We start from the raw sequence: 22,113 nt of genomic DNA on the forward strand, positions 1-22,113 counted from the left end.
AATAATAAATAATATAAATAACAATAAATAATATAAATAACAATACATAATATAAATAACAAGGCATAAAACTTGCACAATGTGATTTTTAGCAACTGCGCATGTGCGAGAACTTCAGAAAGCCAGTACGGCAAATGTGTTACCCTGAGTGTACACACAATGATGCTGAGTGATGGGCGTTCCTAGGCGGTGACCTGAAGTGAACGCAAAAAGAGCGTCTCATGGGCATGTTATGGGAGTGTTGTGGGGTCGTCAGGGAAAGCTGCTGCGTTCTAAGACGCAGAGCCGCAGCTACAGAGGTCATGTTTAGATGGAGAAACTGTGCCTAACTAGTCAAAGTTGGAAAGCAGCCGCGCAGTGACGTAACTATACATTTTGCCCACCACCTGCCAGAAAAAGTTTTTGGCGCCCTCCCCCCATGGCATTTTGCTACTACTAATGCAGGGCCGTTTCTAGGCAATTTGGCTCCCAGTGTGAACAGTTAAAAATGCGCCTCTACCCCCATACACAGTTTACATTATAATTTTTCCTCCTTATAGTAATGCCCATTACACATTTTGCTACACACTGTAACGCCCATTACACATTATGCTACACACTGTAATGCCCATTACACATTATGCCACACACTTTAATGCCCATTACACATTATGCCACAAAGTTATGCCCCTAACACAATTTTATTCCCCATAGTAAGGCTTCAAATTACTTTTCAATAGAGATGAGCGGTTCGGATTCTGTGGAATCCGAACCGCTCCGAACATTGGGGATCCGAGTCCACCCGAACCCTGTTCGGGTGTTCACCGCCTGACTCGGATCCCCGTTCGGGGCCGAACGGCGGCCGCCTGATGTCGGATTCTCACTAGAGAATCCGACATCAGGTCTCCTCGCGTGTAGGGCAGAGCGCAGTGATAGCGCTCTGCCCTACACAGACACAGACACACAGCCGCCAGCGGCAGCTGTGTGTTTGTTACAGCAGCCAATGAGAGTCACACAGACTCTCATTGGCTGCTGCACGGAGGGAGCCGGCTGGAGCTCACACATGAGCTCCGTCTTCCGGCTCCCTCCTCAGCGTGTGACAGAGCGGACGGCGCGGGAGCGGGGATACAGGTAAGTTTTATTTTTTTTATTTTTTTACTTGTCAAAGGTCCGGGGGCGCTACTGGGGGGGGGGGGTCTGCACTACTGGGGGGGTCTGCTACTGGGGGGGGGCTATACTACTGGGGGGGCCATACTACAGAGGGGCCTGCTACTGGGGGGGCTATACTACTGGGGGGGGTCTGCACTACTGGGGGGGGGTCTGCTACTGGGGGAGGCAATACTACTGGGGGGGCCATACTACAGAGGGGCCTGCTACTGGGGGGGGCTGCTATACTACTGGGGGGGGTCTGCTACTGGGGGGGCCATACTACTGGGGGGGATCTGCACTATTGGGGGGCCATACTACAGAGGGGCCTGCTACTGGGGGGGGGCTATACTACTGGGGGGGTCTGCACTACTGGGGGGGGTCTGCTACTGGGCAGGGCTATACTACTGGGGGGGCCATACTACAGAGGGGCCTGCTACTGGGGGGGGCTATACTACTGGGGGGGGTCTGCTACTGGGGGGCCATACTACTGAGGGGCCTGCTACTGGGGGGGCCATACTACTGGGGGGGCCTACTACAGGGGGGGCCATACTACAGGGGGGGGCCCATACTACAGGGGGGGCTACTACTGGAGCAGCCTACTACTGGGGGGGCCTGCTACTGGGGCAGCCTACTACTGGGGGAGCCATACTACTGGGGGGGCATACTACTGGGTGGCATGCTAATGGGGGGCATACTACTGGGGGGGCCTGCTAATGGGGGACATACTACTGGGGGGGCCTGCTAATGGGGGGCATACTACTGGGGAGCATTCAACTGGGGGCACTGCATAGTGGACCGTACTACTAAGGGGACTGCATAGGGGGCACCACTGCTGGGGGACATTGTGTAAGGGACACCGCTACTGTGGGCATTGTGTAAAAGGGTCACTACTGTGGGCATTGTGTAAAAGGGGCACTACTGTGTGTCGTAACATAAATAAGAGACACTACTTTATGGTGTAATGTGAATCAGGCCCTATGTGCGGTGTAATGCTAATAAGATTGTGCACTGTGACTCCTAGGGCCGTAGCCCACTTTGTAAACAAGTACTGTGACTCTGCTGGTCGTACCCCACTGGGTGGGTGCACTACTTTTCATTTCTGCCACTGCTGTGTGGCAATGTGTCATAGATGTGCTTTATACTGTGGTGTCTGTGTCGTTGTGCCGCTGCTTTGTCGCTTAGTAACCAGTCAGCTCACTGCAACCTTTGGCCAATAATGTTGAAAACAATATTATAAGCTGTGATATGGTCTAAATTGACTGGAAATTAATGTTATTGAGGTTAATAATACTCTAGGAAGAAAAAAAAGACCAATTTATGTGATTTTAGCTTTTTTTGTCAATTTTTGTAAAAAAATCCAAATCCAAATCCAAATCCAAATCCAAAGCCAGTCACCGCAGTTTGGCAAATCCAAATCCAAAGCAGGACGACGAATTAGAACCAAATCCAAATCCGGCAAAAATGGTCCGGCGCACATCCCTACTTTTCAATTGCCTGCTCTTTGCCAGGGGTCTCATGCTATGGGTTAACATGCCCTTTGCCAGGGTTCTCATGCTCGTTGTCCGAGGTCTCACGCTCATTGTCCGAGGTCTCACGCTCATTGTCAGGGGTCTCACGCTCATTGTCAGGGGTCTCACGCTCATTGTCAGGGGTCTCACGCTCATTGTCAGGGGTCTCACGCTCATTGTCAGGGGTCTCACGCTCATTGTCAGGGGTCTCACGCTCATTGTCAGGGGTCTCACGCTCATTGTCAGGGGTCTCACGCTCATTGTCAGGGGTCTCACTCTCATTGTCAGGGGTCTCACGCTCATTGTAAGGGGTCTCACGCTCATTGTAAGGGGTCTCACGCTCATTGTAAGGGGTCTCACACTCATTGTCAGGGTTATATTGGAGAAGATGCAGCTTTCTGCATCTTCTCCCGGCAGCGCCAGTGTTCCCAGCACTTCCGGGTAACGCTATGCGCTCTGTGTTCCCTGACAGACAGTAGAGGTCAAGTAGCACCTCTAGCGTCTGTCTCCTCCTAGGCCATTTTTGGAGGGCATTTTCAGCAGATCCATGCGGACAGCTAGTCTGCATGGAAACTAGAGCCCAGGGTCCCTTACCTGTCAGAGGAAGCGGCGACTTGGCAATTGAGCAGCCCTGGGGGGCACAAAGCACCCTGCCCCCCCTGGCTCAGCCCGCCACTGGGCCAGGAGGGGTTACTAGGTACTCTGAAACCCCCTCTGTGTGCGCGCCTGGTAATAGCACTTGTCCCGTTGACTGATGTAATTACATTAGCTGAATTTTTATCCTTAATTTCCATTGATTCAACCTTGAAATGTACATAACGTCTAGTATTTTGTTAACAATTTCATATTTACACAAACATATTTTTAACTTATCTTGCATGAATTTTCCTTTTAACAAATGCTTTTCTAACTATAAACAGACAAAAAGGGTGGATTTTATAGAATGCTAAAGAGATTTAAGAAATTCTTATAATATTGACTTAAATTGTTTTTGTATTTCGAAAATGGGAATATTTCCATTCATATTGATATTCGTTGCCTCATACCTCAGTGATGTCAACAGTTTCTAATAAATTAATAATCTGCCTTCATATGTGTAATGGTTCAGGATACAAAACAACTGTCTGCACTTGGTTTAGGTGAGTGGGAATCCGGTACGGTCTCACATAAAATGGCTGAAAAGAGCATTGGAGTGAAAATGTGGCACGGTCTCACATAAAATGGCTGAAAGGTGCATGGGAATGGAAATGGGGCATGTTCTCACATAAAATGGCTGAAAGGAGCATGGGAATGGAAATGGGGCACAGTCTCACATAAAATAGTTTAAACTTTAAGGTGCATGGGAGGAAGGGCAAAGGAGTGGCAATGGGGCACTGTATCACATAAAATGCTTGAAAGGAACAGTGGCGCCCCTACCTGCTGATGCACCTGGTGCGGGTAGGGATGGGCAGTATTATAGCAGTGCGCGTGGCATTGCCGCGCGCCGGAAAAAGGGTGTGTGGCCTCTTTACAAGGGGCATGGTCTCACGGCTGGGGGTGGGGCCACGCATTCGAACCCCGTTTTCATCTCTCCGGGGGTCCCGGAGGTGCGGGCTGCCCCCCCGGGGACCAGTGTACCAATAATGCCGGCTCCCACACTGTGACAGGAGCCGAGTACTGCACGTAATTCAAAAGTGCAGCACCCGGCTCCTATCACTGATCGGGAGTCTGCACTTTGGTGTCACCCCTTGGCGGGTGACACCCGTGTGCGGCCCGCACCTCCCTTGTGACGCAACTGGAAAGGAACATGGGAGTGGAAATGGGGCACAGTCTCATATATAATGGCTTAAATGAGTATGGGAGTGGAAATGGGTCATGGTCTCACATTAAGTGGCTTAATGGAAAAATGGTTGTGGGAATGGGGCATGCTCTCACGTGAAATGGGCGTAGTCAGGGTTTGGTTTGAGCACATCGGTGCGGTGTCCATAGCAGTCTCAATTTTGCAATTGGGAATGTTGACAATGATGTAATAAATTGAATAAAGAGCAATAAGCAGATAGGTGTCAGCTAATGAGTAAAACCTTCACCTTTGTAATAGGAAGTGTTTTTTTAGGTTTCATTAAAAAAAATAACAGCCTGTTGCCCTATGGACAGTGCTTTCAATGCTGATATTGTGGATAATTTGTAGTCTGTGTAATATCATCTACCCTGCCATCACTATACTCTGCGCTAGATAAATAGAATAATATGGAGGAGTGTAGACATGGCAGCCCAGAGTAGCCTTCAAAGCAGTTACCCGCCATGTGAGCTACAGAGAGTCTGAGCTTTGGGCTCTCAGGTAACAGGCCGAAAAAAATATATTTTCCGAATTTACATAATTCATTGCAAAGGGACATTAACACAACAACAATGAAACTTAAGCAAAATGAGACAGACATAGTAATACAACAAAAATAAAAACAAGCCTAGAAGCCACGGTATACAAAACACAAACAACAATGAATGAATAAATGAAATTATTTTGTGTCTGTACCTTAAGATATGAACCTTTTGGCGTAAAACACTTAAACGGTTTCTTGTCGTCCGGTAAACCATCGTCCGGAAGTTTCTGCCGTTTCTCTGCAGCTTCAGCTCTTCTCCTTTCTATTTCTTCCTTAAGCCTCCTCTTCTCTTCCTAAAAAAAAATACAAATATACAAATAGGAGGACAGCAATGGTGATATATTAAAGAGAAGTATTTTTATTTGTCTACAGGGAGGTGGTAAAGTTATAGTGGTGTGGCAGGCAAATAGTTGTTTTTTTTTGTGACTATTAAAAAGTGTTTTGTTTTGTTTTTAGAAGAAATGTGCCCTAAAGTGCAAAAATTGCTCAATAAAACAAGGTTGCTTGATGTCTGATTCACATATTATGCGGTTACAAAGAATCTGATGCCCGCGCACAGTCAAGGCAGCCATTTTGTGACAACACTGAGATATCAAAACTTTATAAGGTACTACTTGCTGTGAACAATCATTAGCATAAACATGTTCAGAGCATACAGTGAATGCTCGGTACACAAAATGGCTGCCTCTTTTGTCTGTAGTGAGTGTGCCCCACCTCTTCTTTGGCTTTTCTCTCTGCCTCTCCCTGCTTCTTCCTCTGTTCTTCTTCTTCCATCATTTTCTTCCGTTCCTCACGTCTTTTCTTCAGCTCATCCAGCTCCATGGAGGCTTCCTGCTGTTTCTGTTTTAACTTCTCAAACTCTCCGGTTTCCGTCTCACCTCTGCTACGCCGCACATCATCCAGTCTCTTTCCTGCTTTCACCTTGGACCCAGAGTCTGTCTCATCAGCGCTTGGCTGACTTTTCACACCACTTAAAAAAAAAAAAAGAACATAAAATAAAGATATACAGTACAGTACTGAAAACCAAAAAGAACAATATACTGAAAAAACAAACTTATAATAGCAAAAATTCTAAGTTTACAATGTATATTCATATAGCCCTACAATAGTCTACATCTCATGTCAAGTGTCAGCAAGAATATAGAGGTTAAAAAGCAATGGAAGACCGGGTTGATTCTGTATTTCCACCTGCTGGCTAAAGGTAGTACTGCATAATTTCTTTGGGGGGGGGGGGGGGTTGTGGTGCTTTTTTTTTTTTTTTTTATTACCCCAGTGGAATTAAAAATACCAATTACCCCAAGGTATGAATCGCCAATCACCACCACCCTCGGATATGCATACGTCTAGAGAGTACACAAAGCTATTCTAATTACAAATGCTTGAGTCAACTGTGTATAATTTGTTGAATTGGTATAGAAAACAAATGAAATAATATTTGAGACAATTTCACCATGGCTGAACCACTTCACATTTTGGCTAATCAATTCAAATTTGTGTTTTAAATATACATGTTAAAGGTTTCTAATTGTGACCTTCAAACACAGTTCACATTAAGAAAAAAGTTTTAATTTTGTTAAATTAAAATATAATTCAAATAGTGTTTACAAATTTTTTAAAACAGTAAATTTGGAACATGAACTGCCAATTTCAGACCACCATGTTAATTCAGGTCAACTATAAAATTGTAGTCAAAACATGTTCATGGCCATGGAATTGATGAAATTTGATCAAATTTCCAACAGACTCAAAATTTTCAAGAATCTCTAGTTCTGAGCATTAAGAAAGGAAAAAGAACCATAATTATCATATTCTAGAATCAGTTTTGTGAACTTTTTATATGTAGGTTCACCCATTTAGAGTGTCTACAAAGTACTTCCTAAAGTGTGTTTATGTATACTAAGCACTCCTTAATGTGTATAAACTTATTCCGTATACCCTAATCCACACCACTCCACTCTTTACGCTTTTAAATGTTTTAAAAATACCCCTCCTTATTAGATTCCAATATGTTTTATTCAATACTAAAAAACTGTTATTTTTTTAAAGAAACATTTAACAGCCTAAAGAACGCTTTCATTCAATATAAAATAGCCCTTGGAATGTAAGTATGCCATCTTGAGAAACAAAGTTCTACATTGAATATACAGAATCGTTTTTCTAGCTATTCAAATATAATTTGCTTTGGAAGTATGCTAATTTTACAGATACTTAATCTGTTATTCAAATAAAATAAATTAATTTGCATAAATTGGTAACATTTATAAATTGTCATATAAACAAAAAGTGTTTGCATATAACATACCTCCCTAATAGGGGAGGTGTATTTTTCCCTACATAACGCATTTCATGCAGGTCTCAAACGCGTGGATGACCTTTTTTTTTCACCTATACACAATCATGCTTTATTCTATGTATGTCTTGTTGGGTACTGTAATGCATTTCCTTTTGTTTGTCTTATACTGGATACACAGTAGATTTAAATCAATGAAGGACCTGCGTAAAAAGTCAGCTGGCCAAAAAAAATCTAGACTGGATTTAAAAGTAAGATGTTTCTGGCATGGGAATGCCTAGGCTCTTGAAATTCATTGGAACTGTTCTGTGAACAAATTAACAGAAGCCATACAAGCTACAGCAATTTGGCTTTCCCAAGCCTTTCTTGGGTCAAAGATGACAAGTTCATTCCAAGCCCTTTATAATTAGAAATATGAAGTGTCATCCAGCAGCTGTGGATTTTGGATAAAAATGGCAGCAGGAACATGTATATAAGCAGGATGGAATGGCTAGCGGTCAGACATCAAATAGTCATGTAATACTAGTCATAACTGATAACAACAACATATATCTTTCTATGGATAACCAAGTATGGGAATGTAACCTACGAAATTCCAAATAAAGGAGAGACAAAAATAAAAAAATGGCTAAAATTATAAATAGTGCAATGCGCAGAGTTCACAAAACAAACTTAAAATAACTAAGTGCTAGTTCAGGCAAGTGGCATTTCAGCATTTTTACAGCCCTGTTTTGCAGAGAACATTTCCCCCATTGTGCACTCTGCATGTTTTTGAAATTATATCACGTAAACAGCACACGTGTTTAAGGATAGGGATTAATGAACTCTAGATGGGGCAATTGTAAAGTCTGCTACATATGTCTATCATTTCTCCAATAGGCGGCACAAAAAAACAAGTGGTCTGAATGAGCCTGAAAGACGGAAACTCTACAGAGTTGTTTTTGAGACTAGTTGAACATGAACAATTTTCTAAGAAAAAAAAACGTCACACCTAGTTTTATCAGGGTCATAATTACCAAGAGGCGAGGTGAGAACTAAAGGACCACACACACGGTGCAATATGCACTTTGCGATGCGACGGCCGATCAGACGGCTGATATATATCGGGTGGTCCCACACACGGAGTGATCCGGTGGCCAAGCGCCCGATATGCTGACACCCCCCTCCCCCACACTCATAGCATCATTCTTCGATCCCCCAGATCAATTGAACAGGCAGAAAGATCGGGAAGAGCAACGGACGACCCCACTGGAGCGCGCATCAGGCGATATCATGCCCACACACGGAACAAAATAGCGGCGATATCATTCAAAACCGTTGGATCGGCAGCTATATCGCTCCGTGTGTGGGGGCCTTAAGTCTCCGTCCACACAATTCCAGCAGCGGAAAAGAAAAGGTATATCCCCTCTTATAGCCCCTCGGCATACATCCCTGAGTCCCCTTCCTCTAATGTCCATCAACAGTGACACTTCCCACTTACAGTGAAAGCGGGAGGAAGTGCGTAGTTAAATAACACCATGCGGTTTGTCCTGTAGTCACTGGAATGCGGAGGTAGTGGCACAATTGATGCCCTGATGCTCCCTCTATCTATATTTCTGGATGCCTTGGGAGGCACCTGCTACCTGGAAAGTTGCAGGACACATACGCAGGACCTCTCATACTTCCGCAATTTGCTATAGCTCAGCTTCTTGTCAGTCATCGCATTCCTTACACAGTGAATGCAGGGAAACAACACACAGGAAAATGGCAACGTTAGAACTTCTTACACCTGCCAGAAAGGAGAGAATTGAACTGAGTGGCGATGGGAGGTTACTGAGGGCAATGGGGACTGGATGACCCTAAATATTACCTACACACTTTTTTTTCTTGGGGGAGGGGGGAATAAAATGTATTTCTTTTTAATTGAAAACAAAACATACATAATTATGTTGTGTTTACAGGGCGAATGTATTACCCAAACTTGTCAAGATGTTTTAGCTTCTGTGGTGCGACTTCATGTAAACTTTCGCCATTTTGAGCTTTGTTGTCTTGAAATCCTTTTTTGCGCTCCCAGTTGGCCTTTAATTCGTCCTTAGAACCCTTATCTTTAATAGATTTCTCATCCTTAACCTGTTAGGAAGAGTTAAGAGGCCAAGAAGATAGAAATTGAGTTAGTTGCAGAACATATTGCAAACCCTGTCCCATAAATCTATAAATCAGATAGATCAGTAACTTAACTAATATACACTTAAAAAAAACAGGGCATAATTGATTTTTTTTGCAGCCAGCTCCAAGTCCCGGCTGCTTTCAAAGTGCAAACCAACTGCTGTTACATACATTAAACCAGGGATGGGGAACCTCAGGCATGGGGGCCGTATAAGGCCCCCGTAATCATTTGGTATGGCCCTCGAAGCTTTTTTCTGCTAGCCTCATCTGGCTAGAAGGGTGCCTAGAATGGCATCCTGCAGCCAGAATATATGGAGCAGTGCCACCTGGAACGTCCTTAGGACGCTTCAGATGGTCACACCGCTGCCCTTACAGCTCCCCGAAGCATCCTCAGGATGCTCCAGGCATTGCTGTAATCACCGGCGATTGTGGCCACACCCATGTGTGATGTCACATGGAGGGTCGTGGCCTGCACCGGGCCCGCGAATAATGTTATATATATCAAAATGGCCCTCAGCAGAAAAAAGGTTCCCCACCCCTGCATTAAACGTTTGTGAAAGCAAAGGGGTGGCTAAACCAAGTAAAAGAGAACTTCCCTTCAACGCACACTGGGGGGCAGCAATTTGTTTTGTTTTTTCAAAAGAAGAACACAATTCACTAAGAAGAAATGGCTTATGAATATTGTCCTATATGTGCTTCAGTCATGTCACACATTTCTAGGGAACTGGGAGAGGTAGGGGTGGATCCCGTAACACTTCTCCCCTGCCCACTACTGCCCACTATATAGCAGCGCAACGGCACATCAGGCAGGGAGAAAACGGATGCCACTACTGCTCAGTGGAAGCAGCCTCTCCAAATCAATCCTCACCAGCCCAGCACACACCAGCATGTCCTGGGCTGGGGAGGGAGGCTGCTGCCTCTGAGCAGCACCGGTCTCTGCTCTCTCCCTGCCCGATGTGCTGCGCAGCAGCAGTAGTGGGCAGGGGAGAAGTGTTACGAGGGGGTGATCGCTGTTATCACTCACCCCCCACAACTGGATCCATCACTGCTGAGAGGATACTGTACATTATCCTTAGTTTAAAAACTGGTTACTAGTAATAAGCTGTCTTTCAGCAATATTTTAGCACCATGCATAAATTGGCTATCAGCACATTGTGTACACAAAAGAAGTTTAGAATTGTCGCTTACTCTAAGGAGTTAAACAATGCGTGCATAGCGGGGTAATGATGGGAACAACAGAGATCACATTTCATTTTTAATTTTTTTTTTAAGTAGTAGTAGATTTTAGACAGGTATCACCAAATTATAGAAGCCCTTTACCCATACATTCTGGTTAAAGCATTTCATGTACTCGTTGCATACACTGAGGTTGCTGGGCAGCGAGTCTATTAGCAGGTACTGACATTTAGATGTCACACTGTCATAGCAGCATCCAGCTGGTAGGAGAAGGTCGATCGTGATACAATTTTCTGAATAACAGATCAGTTCTAACAACCAGGGACAGACAACCTACATAATAATAATAATAATCATCATAATAATAATAATAATCATCCTTGGCTGCGCTACATGAAAATACTCGAATCAAACCCTCACATTCTGACTCCTCCCCTTTTGAAACCAAATTACAGCCAAACATTGATCATTCTTCCCTTATATATCTGTAGTGATAGCTAAAACATTTGTGGCTTTAATACTTATTACTTACCATATTAGAAATCACCATTTGCACCATTGCCTGCGTTTCTAATAAAATGTAATGCAGAAAATTTTGTTGAAGTGTAAAGTCGCTTGTTTTCACTGATTAACAGATTAGTGTTTGAGTGTTAGGAGGGATCATTTGTTATTGTATTATCCAAGTTGTTTGTAAAATGGAAGTGTCATTTCTGTATGTAAACTGTTTTATAGTATAATTTACAAAACTGTTAGAACACTGAACAGAGTGAAAACGGAAAAACAGATTGAAAAAAAGAGAGAATTGAACCTAAGAAATAGTGATTAAATGGCTAACGTAGCTCCTGACATACAAAGGGTCTTTGTTGCAGAAAATAAGAAGCTATTACCCATAGCGACCAATCAAACTCTGTTATTTTCCTAATGCAGAAAATGGAAACAAACATCCATTATTTTCCTCTATTCATGTTCAGCCTCTATGGCCAAAGAGTTCCCAAAGGCTCATGTATTATAGAGAGCAGTAGACATTTCCGGTAGGATTAAAGTTGCATATGTGAACAAATAGATGTAATATAGAGCAGAGGTGGGTCTGGCACCATATTCTTCATAAACCAGTTTGCCGGAGCCTCATTTCCCTGTACAGTGCAGTCGTTTGCGTTCAGATGCCCGGACTGGATACATGTTCGTCTAGCCCCTCTGAGTGTAAACTTGCCCACACACGTACACTGATGGTGTTGGTGAGGCTGAAATATACTGCGATGCTGCCATCATTTTAGTGCTGTGATTGGCTAGAAGTTTTATAGTATATTCTACTTTATCTACTGCACATCCCAAGTAAGGATTTATTTTGAAGAATAAATGTAATCAGTCCTCCTATTCTAAGCAACATTTCTCTCAATACAGTCAAACAAGATAATTAAAACATACAAAAAAAAAATCTAATATGAAAATAAAAATACAGACAAAAAGTTTCAACAGTTTACCTCCTCTTTTTTGAAGCCTGCTCGTACTCTCTCATCTTTTTCCTTTTTAGCTTCAAATTTATTTTCTTTGTCTTCTCCCTTGTCATGTTTAAGGTTGACATGTGACTCTAGAAAACGGTCTATCGGTTGTACGTGCAACATTTATCTCGGGGTGCAGTTTTGCAGGCAGATATAGTGCTGGACATTACAGCAGCATGCTGAATAGTGCATTGCTACTTGCAGCACAGCTGGGCTTATTTATAACCTGAACTGACCCGCTTTTTGCTCTTAGCCAAATTTCTAAACAATACCCCTCAGCGTTGTGTAGAGGATCATCTATATAAGGTGCTTCCTTGACTCCGGAACATAAACAAACCGTCAATAAGTTCCCCAACTAATAAAACCACAGGTCCGATGTCCAAGACCCCCCTCGGTTCGGGAGAGAATCCTTAGTTCTAGCAATTATTCATGCAGATTCTTCTACTCCGAAGAAGGGTTTATTGATACACTGTATTGCTTTTCTGATGTTTATTAGTTGGGGATAATACTACTCAATAAAAGCAATGGACCGTTAGAGGCCTTTCAGCCATTATTCACTATGATTAATATATAAACAGTTCCACAATATTCATTGGAACAATCTTTTACTTGTTTTAAAAACTGAAATGTAAACAAACAATCATATGTAGACCGAGTCTGGAGACAAGGCTAGAACCATGGGGAAAGTATTTTCACCTTGCTCACCAGACTTATCATCTAATCTATAAGTCTACTTTATAATATGGATAATAAGATATATTTTAGGTGTCCTTTCAGAGCCATTTTCAGCGACAATACATACTTGACTGGATTAAGCCTTTTTTGGGGGGAGGGGTAAAACAGGGAGGTTCTTGTCAGAATTGTCTCCTGCTGTGCAAATTGTGTGTGTGCCTCCTCCCCCCGCACCTCAATGAGGTATCAAAAGTGCAAGTTCTACAGGCACTCCTGCAGCAGACTCCAGAGCCTTCTTTAGGACAGCGTGGGGACCGTTTTGGCCAGTCTCTAGCTTCCGTCGCCAGCAGAAGCTCTAGCAGCAGTTGGGAGAGATGCTGCTGGCAGCAGAGGCTGGAGACTAGCATAATCGTAGCCGGATAGCAACGCCCAAGCTTGGACGAAGCAGCTCTGGCCAGTGGGTAGGTGGGGGTAATGAGAGACGGGGGTACCCACCCACTGTACCATCCCCCTTAATCCTGCTCTGACTACATACTGTATCTGTTTATATAGTGTCAGAGAGATGTGTACTCCAAAATTACCAATTGTCAAAACACTTTCTTGTGGCATTTGGTGGGATATCATTAAAATGTTACGCTGCACTTTTCCCTAACAAAATCAAAATGTAGGCATTACTTTGGTTGGCACATAGTGAAACCAAAATTTCACCATCAGTTAATCGTGTCATACTGCACAGAGCAGGTCACTGATTATTTATTCTGAATTTATTACTTTGTTTAGCTACTTTACTTTGAATAGTTATTTGCAATATAAGATAATGGAGCACCATATATGCCGTGACCAGCCCAATGAGAGACTGGGGATTAGACTTCATGGAAGCTTGTGATACACACCCAAACGCTGGTTGCAAACGTGACCAAACACCAACAGTGACCCTCCAAATGTGACTCAAAAATCCAGCTATACTTCACATGCCTTTTTGGTCCCCAGGCCATAAGGGATGAGGAAGCTTAGTCATGCCATTCTAGCAGTGAGAAGTGTAAGCAAGGTGTTAATGTGCAAGCAAAAACCTCAGCTTTCAGCAAGACAAAGTCACAGGAAAGTGGTATTAAATTTAACAGAATTACATGGGTGTGAGTGAGGCCCAAAATTTTGGCTGCCATTCCATTTTCCAAAACACAGGTGCAAAAAGTGCTAGGAAATAATGTACCTGCTTCCTCAGGAAGGCTGGCTGGATCTTTTCCTCCACCTTCTTTTCTTTTACCTGTTTGTCGTCAGCTTTCTTGTCTTTTCTCTCTTCTGCCTTTAATTTGTCCTCTTTCTTTTTGAGAGACTCTAGCCTAGCCTTCTCTTCAGCTGCCCTTTTCTCTTCTGCTTTTTTCCTTTCCCGCTCTTCTGCTGCCTTTTTTTCTTCTGCTTTCCGCTTTTCCTCTGCCTCTATTCTTTTCCTCTCCTCCTCTGCCCTTTTCTGCTCTGCTTTGAGTTGTTCTTGAGCCCTTCTTTCTGCTGCATTTTCCTCTGCTGCCTTCCTCTCTTCTTCCTGACGTTTCTGCCTCTCTCTCTCCTCTTCCTCAGCTTTCTCCCGCTGTTCTGCCTCTATTCTTTCCCTTTCCTTGGCAGCTTTCCTCTCAGCTTCAGCTCTTTCCCTCTCAGCTGCCTCGTGTTTTGCCTCTTCCTCAATCCTTTCCCTTTCCTCAGCTGCCCTTCTCTCAGCCTCAGCTCTTTCCCTCTCAGCTGCCTCGTGTTTTGCCTCTTCCTCAATCCTTTCCCTTTCCTCAGCTGCCCTTCTCTCAGCCTCAGGTCTTTCCCTCTCTACTGCCTCCCGTTTAGCTTCTTCTTCAATTCTTTCCATCTCCTCTGCTTCTCTACGTTCTTCTGCCTCTTTCTCATTGTCTTGTCTAACCACTTCGGCCTCTTTTTCCACTTCCCCACCTGTTTCAAACCTAGATACCTCTACATTTTTAATTTGGAAAGTCACTTCTACCTGATTTTCCTCTATGAGAGGTTCCTCGTGTGTCTCTTCCTGTACATCCTGCCCGACCTCCGCTTGATCGGTTTCTACGTATTCCGCTTCTTCATCTTTCCTATCATTCTTCTCAAAGGAAGTGTCCACTGTTTTAGTCTCTTCAGCTTCATGCTGTCCTTTATGAGGTTCCGTATCATTCTCTTTAGTAGCAGCATCATTTTCTTGGACCTCCTCTTCTCCATTTCTGCTGCTTTTCGAGATCGATATGCTTTCATTAGTTATTATAGAAATGGTTGGATCAAACTCCTTCTGACGGTCCATTGCCTCTTTTAGACGTTTCTGTCGCCTCTCCTCTCGTTTGGCCAGTCTGTCCAACAGTGCAGATTCATCTTCCGTTGAAATATCAGCATTTGTTATTGAAGTAGATCTGGTCTCTTCTTCGGTGATGCTGTAGAGAAAAAGATCAAATTGATACAAGGGAACATATCGTCATGGACAATTATTGACCACCCTGGGAAGCTACTTCTGTCCTGCCCCGTCTCCTTCCCTGATCAGCAACATTAATCAATGTAGGCTTTTTTCAGAATTAAAAAAGTTATTAGATTGTGTATTACACATTTATAAACAGGAAAAAAAAATCTTATTTCCAGAAATCACATTGAAAAAAATTTCCCAACAAATTCACAGGCTATCAACAAACTCACTGGTGGAATCACTATTATTTTGCTTAATGCAAGAAATAAATGGAACACCCCATAGTAACATGGCAACCAATAGCTTAGAACCGGTTCATGATAGGGACCGTTTAAATTTTCACAGCCACTTGCCCTCAACGTAGTGCCGACAGAATTTTGTATGCTGAATATTAATCGTATTCATTGCATTTTGGAACTGATTAAACCCATTGTCTATTTTTATTTATTTCAATACAAGAAAAGTTATATATGTAAATAAAATAAAGAAATACAATCTACAATTGCAGTTTTTAAACCGGATTATGTTCTTTTTTTCCGCAGAGACATGTCACTGTTTACAGATGGAGCACATAATAATTGGATTCATAAAATGGTAGTCGCGCAAATCAATTTATAATAGGTTCTGGAAAGGAAGTGTCATCTGGGAAATTAACACACACAATTCCAAGCAGACTGCTGTTGGCCAGTGAAAAATACTAAATATTCATATTTATAAATAAAATGCGGAAATCATAGTTACACATATTTGCAAATTTATCATAAGTCATCTGACACTCTATGACACTTCTGCAAATAGGATGATGATAACCTACACAGTGAGAGTATCCTCGTTGGGTCATATATTCATGTGTTTTTCATTATATTGGGAGCAGACTTACCAGGGGATACAGATGGGTCCCACATACATCTAGCCTCCTTGTGCGTTAAACAGCCTTTCTAGTCGCGCCACGCCGTGGCATGACTCGGTAGCACCGAGCATATACTTGTGTTCTTTTTACCTTGAAATGCGTCTTATTTGCACAACTATGCAACTAGATAGCACAAGCAGCTTCTGCTGATTAAAATGATATGCAGCATGTCTATGTTCTGTGAGCAATTGCGGGTTTATCTGCATGCGAAATGCTATGTTACAGTGTCAGTGGCTGTAACACTGTAACGTAGTGTTTAGCATGCAGATATACGCGCAGTCACATACAGAACATAGGCATGCTGCATATCATTTTAATCAGCAGAAGCTGCTTGTGCTATCTAGTCACATCATTGTGCGAATAAGAAGCATTGAAGGTAAAAAGACACCGAAAAAGACGCTTGGTGCTACAGAGTCACACTGAATTCTGGCATTATGTGTGGCGCGACTTGTAGTGCACGGAGGATAGATGTATGTGGGCACACATAAAAAAAACGGGCACTACAAGCATCAGTGATCATGGTATATATTAGAGTACTGGGGGATACTCTGGGGTCAATCCAATTAGGAGCGAGTTGGCATGTGCGAGCAGTTCTCATGACAATCTCATGCTGCGAATTGCAGTTGCAATCCAATTCCAAACTCGCATTGCTTTTCCAGCGCACCTTCTGTTGGGCGCACCTTCTGATGGTATAGAACGGTAAGGAAAAACTTTTCTTTTAATGTAAAAATGTTGAGACACAGTGCAGAACCCCTTGGACCCCTCCCCTCGCAATGACTAATTAGGCATTTGGAAGTTTTTAATTAGTTTAATTAGCCCAGTAATTTTTGAGTGTTAAATAAATGGCCTCAAAATGGTATACGTTTATGATGCCGGCGGTCACAATGCCGACCGCCGGCATCTAGACTACAGAATCCCGGCGAGGGTTAACTAACCTACGCCGGGAGACTCGCACCCGGCATCCCGCTCGAAGGGATGCCGGGCGCCAAGCGCGAACAGCCGTGGGGGAGGGGGGAGGGTTAGGTTTAGGGTTCCTGGGGGGGACTTAGGGTTAGTCACCCCCCTCGGGAGGTTAGGTTTAGGCTAGGGGGAGGGAGGGTTAGGGTTAGGCACCCCTGGGGGAAGTTTAGGGTTAGGCACCCCCCCGGGGGACTAAGGTTTAGGCGGCGGAGAAAGGGGGTTTAGGTTTAGGCACAGGGGGGGGAGGTTAGGCACCCTAAAGGAGGGTTAGGGAGTAGAGTTAGTTTAGTAAGTACTTACCATCTAGACGATCGGGAATTCCCTCCATTTCGGGCTGGCGCTGCTGGGATTTGAGCATTATCATACCGAATCCCCTCAAAATATCCCAAAATCAACTTTTCCATTAGTTTAGGCACACCAAATTTAAGTAAACTATTTTTTCTTTTTTCAAATGAAAAATATTTGCATTTCTCGGGAGTGCACAGTCGCGTAATGTTTGCGAGTTTCTGAAAACAAACTCGCTTTTGCCAAATCGCACCTAACTGAATTGACCCCTTTGCTTCTTTTATAGGACTGAAATCTACTTTTTTTTTTTCCTTTTACACAACATGTAGAAAACGATGTGGCACTATAGCAAATCCGCTGACGTTAAAGTTTGCACATATTCTGTTGGGGAAACAGCAATGTGATATGATTACGAAACATTTTACACAAACATTGCTCTTAGCTCTACATACTCCCCCATGTCATGTACAGCTCTGCTCTCACTAATGTGTCACACTACACTGGCAGGTTACTGTCTCCCACACAGTCAGCCCACTCATATGTAATAATCTGTGCTGCTCAGAGCTTTCTGATTGACTACAGGGATGAGCTGAATACAGATGAGCAAAATATTTGGGGGTATATTAATATAATGAGAGGAGACTTAAATCTGGTGAAAACATATTTCCTTCGGAGATAAGGCTTCATCCAACAACCCCTCCGCAGGTCACATCGACCCGGGTTACCCGAACACACTGCACCTCAAACCAGTGTTCAACCCTGCTCAGTGGCGTATTTATAATGGGTGCAGGTCCAGGGGGCCCCGCACCGCACACACTGCACCCATATTTTTTTTAAACTTACCTGTCCGAGGTCCCGCGTCGGGTGTCACTGCTGCTCAGAACACCAGAAAAATGACCGCCGCGGCAATTTTCCAGTGTTCTGTGAATGTGCAGAAGACTCCGGGCACTAGAGTGTGCCCGAAGTCTACAGAACGCCGGAAAATGGCCGCCGCGGCCATTTTTTCGGCGTTCTGCACATGCGCAGTAGACTCTGGGCACACTCTAGTGCCCGGAGTCTACTAATGCTCCGGTGGCTGGCCAGCCGTGTCAGTCGGCTGCCAGCCACCAGGGAGAGAGAAGGGGGCCCCGCACGAGGAGTGCACACGGGCCCCCTCCTCTCTTAAAACGCCCCTGACCCTGCTTGTTACCCGGGTTATTTCAACTGCACAGTAACCTTTCACACTGCACAGTAACCCGAGTTGCTGTGTGTTAACGTGCAATAACCCGGGTTATTGCTGGCAGTGTGAAAGGGGTATTAGTGGTAAAAGCCAGCAGAATACATGACTATATCGGAAGAGGTATTAGCAGCAGGAAGAGAATGAAGTTGTATCGTCACTTTACAGGTAAGAACTCACCGGAATCATGCATTCAGTTCTCCCAAAAACACTAATTGTGCATGGGCTGAATGACAACATTTATTATGATGTCTATAAAATCTGAACATGGGTGGCTTAGCGGAGACAAGGGACAGAGTTGATATAACAAATATTCAACTGTATGAAACTTATTAATAAAGCTTTGTAGGGTAGTGAAGTTTAAAAATAAAAAGTATTTCTAGAAAAAAAAAGGAACACGCTCTGCAATTGGAGGGAACTCATCTAGCGGGTAGCACAGACGGTGTACTTCGGTGTACTTCCTCACAGCACTGAGGTCGTGGGTTCAATTCCCACCACGGCCCTAACTGTGTGGAGTTTGTATAGTCTCCCTGTGCTTGCGTGGGTTTCCTCTGGGTAGTCCAGTTTCCTCCCAGACTCCAAAAATATACAGGTAGGTTAATTGGCTCCCAACAAAAAAAATAAAATCAAATATAGATTGTAAGCTCCACTGGGGCAAAAAAAACAAAAACAAGACAGACAAACAAGGCCAGCATGGATGAATTAATGAGTTGCTTTCTGTATAGGACAAATATACAAAATTTGGCGCCAATATTGAAGCCTGCATGATAGGCATTAGTAGAGGACTTGGTTTCATTGTGCATATAACAAGAAAGGACCCCACTGATGTCCTAATGCAATTTTTATAGTTTTTATAGTTTATATGTATATATAGTTATATTTGGTTTTGTAAAACAACCCAATAAATAGAAATATAATGTAGATTTGAGTAGAAAATATGGCTACTATGTTCAGATAAAAGGTCTAAACTGCTCTTTTGTCCACAGACACTTTTAGTTGTCAAAAAAAAAATAAATCTAAAGCCGCACACTCAAAGTAATCCCCGAGGCTCACATCTGTACAACAAGGCTTTTGGGGAAATGTTTAGGACATATTTTTATATCTATGGTTAATGACACCATGTTACTGCAGTGTAAGGGTCCTTGAACATATAAATAAAGTTGATATATCTGCTTGAATTGCTTCATGTACAGTCATTTAATGTAAATAAAGTTTGACGTACAAGCAGACGGCAACTTTTAACCTCCCTTTCAACTCGCTGCCATATTTACATTCTTAAGGGTGACTGGAGATACTCTGGCTTCCTGTTCTACCGTTGCAGACAGTCGGCTGTTCATGGTACGGTTTTCCCATGACTTTTTACAAAATGAAATTTGATGAATTTGGAGTGAACACACAGCCCCTTCAAGTAATGCAATCAATAATTTTTTTCTTGAGAGACAGGGTGGTCCAACCCATTTTAAAAAATATCACAATGCATCCCCTTTAAGCATTACAAATCTAGATGGCCAAATAAAAACTCTGAATAACGTGCCTATTCTGAGAGTTAACTTCGTGTCCTTCTCCATCATCCCTCTGTAGCCGTTGTCGTTCTTGGCGAGCCCGCCGGCGCCTTTCCCTGGCAACTTCTTCCTCGTCATCATCGTTTCTCTGATAGGTTACTCTGCAATAAAACACAAAGCAGGTTTACACAATAAAATAGACAAAACAAGAAGACATTCCAATGCATAATTAGTATTTTAAAAATTGAAATCAAGCTCAAGATTTCCCACTTTCCATAGTAAATCACAATAATTTTAGCCTATCATTTCTTGACTTTGAGACATTATTATGAAATTATTATTAGATGTTATACAGTTGTATAGATCCTTGAGCGAACAACCATGCCATCTCACTTCATAGTATGAAACCATATTTAAAATTAAAGAACAAATATTGAGGGTGCTATTGTCAGTTGTCTCTAATTTCCAGTGAGAGTCCAAAGCTTAGGAGATTTGTCGCTGGTTGTAAATTCTGACCAAATGATGAGCACGTCATTCAGTTGTTGGATGTAATCACTACAGTTATTCTATAATAAAAAGCAAAGGTATAAGAGATGATGTCCTCAAAATCAGCAGACTTTTATTATGATTATGGCCAGTGGTCAAGGTGTATTTTGTAAGTGTGTACCATGTACCCATGTCTACCCCATGTGTACCCATGTCTACAATATAAAGTAATAAAACTGTATTCTGATCATGTCAAGCATAGTTGCCTACCTTTGGCTTCTCCTCCCCGGGAGAAGCCTTGGTAGGAGAAGCAGGTGGGCTGTGACGGCAGGAGATGTATCAAACCTCTTGGAGATGTACTAAGCTTTGAAAAGTAATAAAGTGGAGAGTGATAAAGTACCAACCAATCAGCTCCTAACTGTCACTTTATAGGCTTTGTTTGAAAAATGGCAGATAGGAGCTGATTGGTTGGTACTTTATCACTCTCCACTTTATGACTTTTCAAGGTTTAGTACATCTCCTGAAAAGAGAGGAGAAGTAGACCATAGCAACCTATTATTTTATAGAATTTACTTGAAACATGACTGGTAGAAGTTGGTTGGTTGCTGTGGGCAACTTTGCCCCCCCACCTTTAGAATGTTTGATACTGTACATCTTCCACTCAGTCAATTTTATCTAACTCCCAAATGTGAATGTTATTTAGAATATATATCTAACTCCCATCTACTAAGTTATTTAGAATATATAACTATATCAAGCTAATCAATCTCCTGTTGCATGAAGATTGGTAACACTAATATCCCCCTTCCCCCACATGCATGCTCCTGAAGTCTATTCTTTACCCATCTTAGACCCTTTTGATACCACAGGACATACTTTAGGAGTCACAAGAACAGTCACTATACTTAACTATAGGCACAATTCTGGGAATAAGACACACCGAAGTCACCAACGCCAAGAAAAATAAAGGTGAGACGTAGGCTACTTATTAGAACATCAGGTAAAAAAGCCAAAAACAATTTTCAAACTTCTCTACCTCACTTATGAGAAATATTTATTTCAGGCCACAAAAATGTATCATGAACAACAACCAACATGCTACTATCCCAACTGATCACGTAACCTAATTATCACGTAGCAAACAGCAGAACACAGATTTTCACTAGAATGACACAAAGTAAAAGAGCAGCTTTCAAACGCCATATAATCAACAAACATCATCCATGCATGAATGCAGAAACACAGTAATCTATGCAAAATCTTGGAGTGCTTCTACCTTGGGCACGTTCTCAGAAAATTAAGAGTCGTTACCGGTCAAGTTTCAATAAAGTTGTGTTGACCTGCACAATAAAATGTTGTAGATAAAACCATTACCATTGCTGGAAAGCTACATAGGGCCTGATTCAGACCCACTCGCGAGCGGCTGTCCGCTCGCAAGTGGGTCGATGTTATGGACTGAGCATGCGCACGACGGAGGGAGCTCCGTCGTGCGCATGCGCCAGACGCGACGAGCGAAGGAAAGTCCTTCGCTCGTTG

The 22,113-nt window shown here is 42.9% G+C and overlaps 1 protein-coding gene across 3 annotated transcripts in view; it reads right to left on the minus strand.

Moving 5' to 3' along the window:
- Nucleotides 1-22,113, minus strand: part of CALD1 (caldesmon 1) — a 186,225-nt gene that overhangs the window by 19,429 nt on the left and 144,683 nt on the right. For all 3 annotated transcript variants that reach the window (XM_088448507.1, XM_088448508.1, XM_088448509.1), the window contains 6 exons: nucleotides 20,124-20,252; nucleotides 13,989-15,192; nucleotides 12,089-12,166; nucleotides 9,241-9,395; nucleotides 5,711-5,966; nucleotides 5,149-5,289 (listed from right to left, as the gene is read on the minus strand). In XM_088448507.1, the coding sequence (XP_088304633.1) occupies nucleotides 5,149-5,289; nucleotides 5,711-5,966; nucleotides 9,241-9,395; nucleotides 12,089-12,166; nucleotides 13,989-15,192; nucleotides 20,124-20,252 (1,963 nt within the window). The remainder of the gene's footprint in view (nucleotides 1-5,148; nucleotides 5,290-5,710; nucleotides 5,967-9,240; nucleotides 9,396-12,088; nucleotides 12,167-13,988; nucleotides 15,193-20,123; nucleotides 20,253-22,113) is intronic.

Source organism: Taudactylus pleione, unplaced genomic scaffold (assembly GCF_031769625.1).
Source record: "Taudactylus pleione unplaced genomic scaffold, aTauple2 ptg000456l, whole genome shotgun sequence".
Taxonomy (NCBI): domain Eukaryota; kingdom Metazoa; phylum Chordata; class Amphibia; order Anura; family Myobatrachidae; genus Taudactylus; species Taudactylus pleione.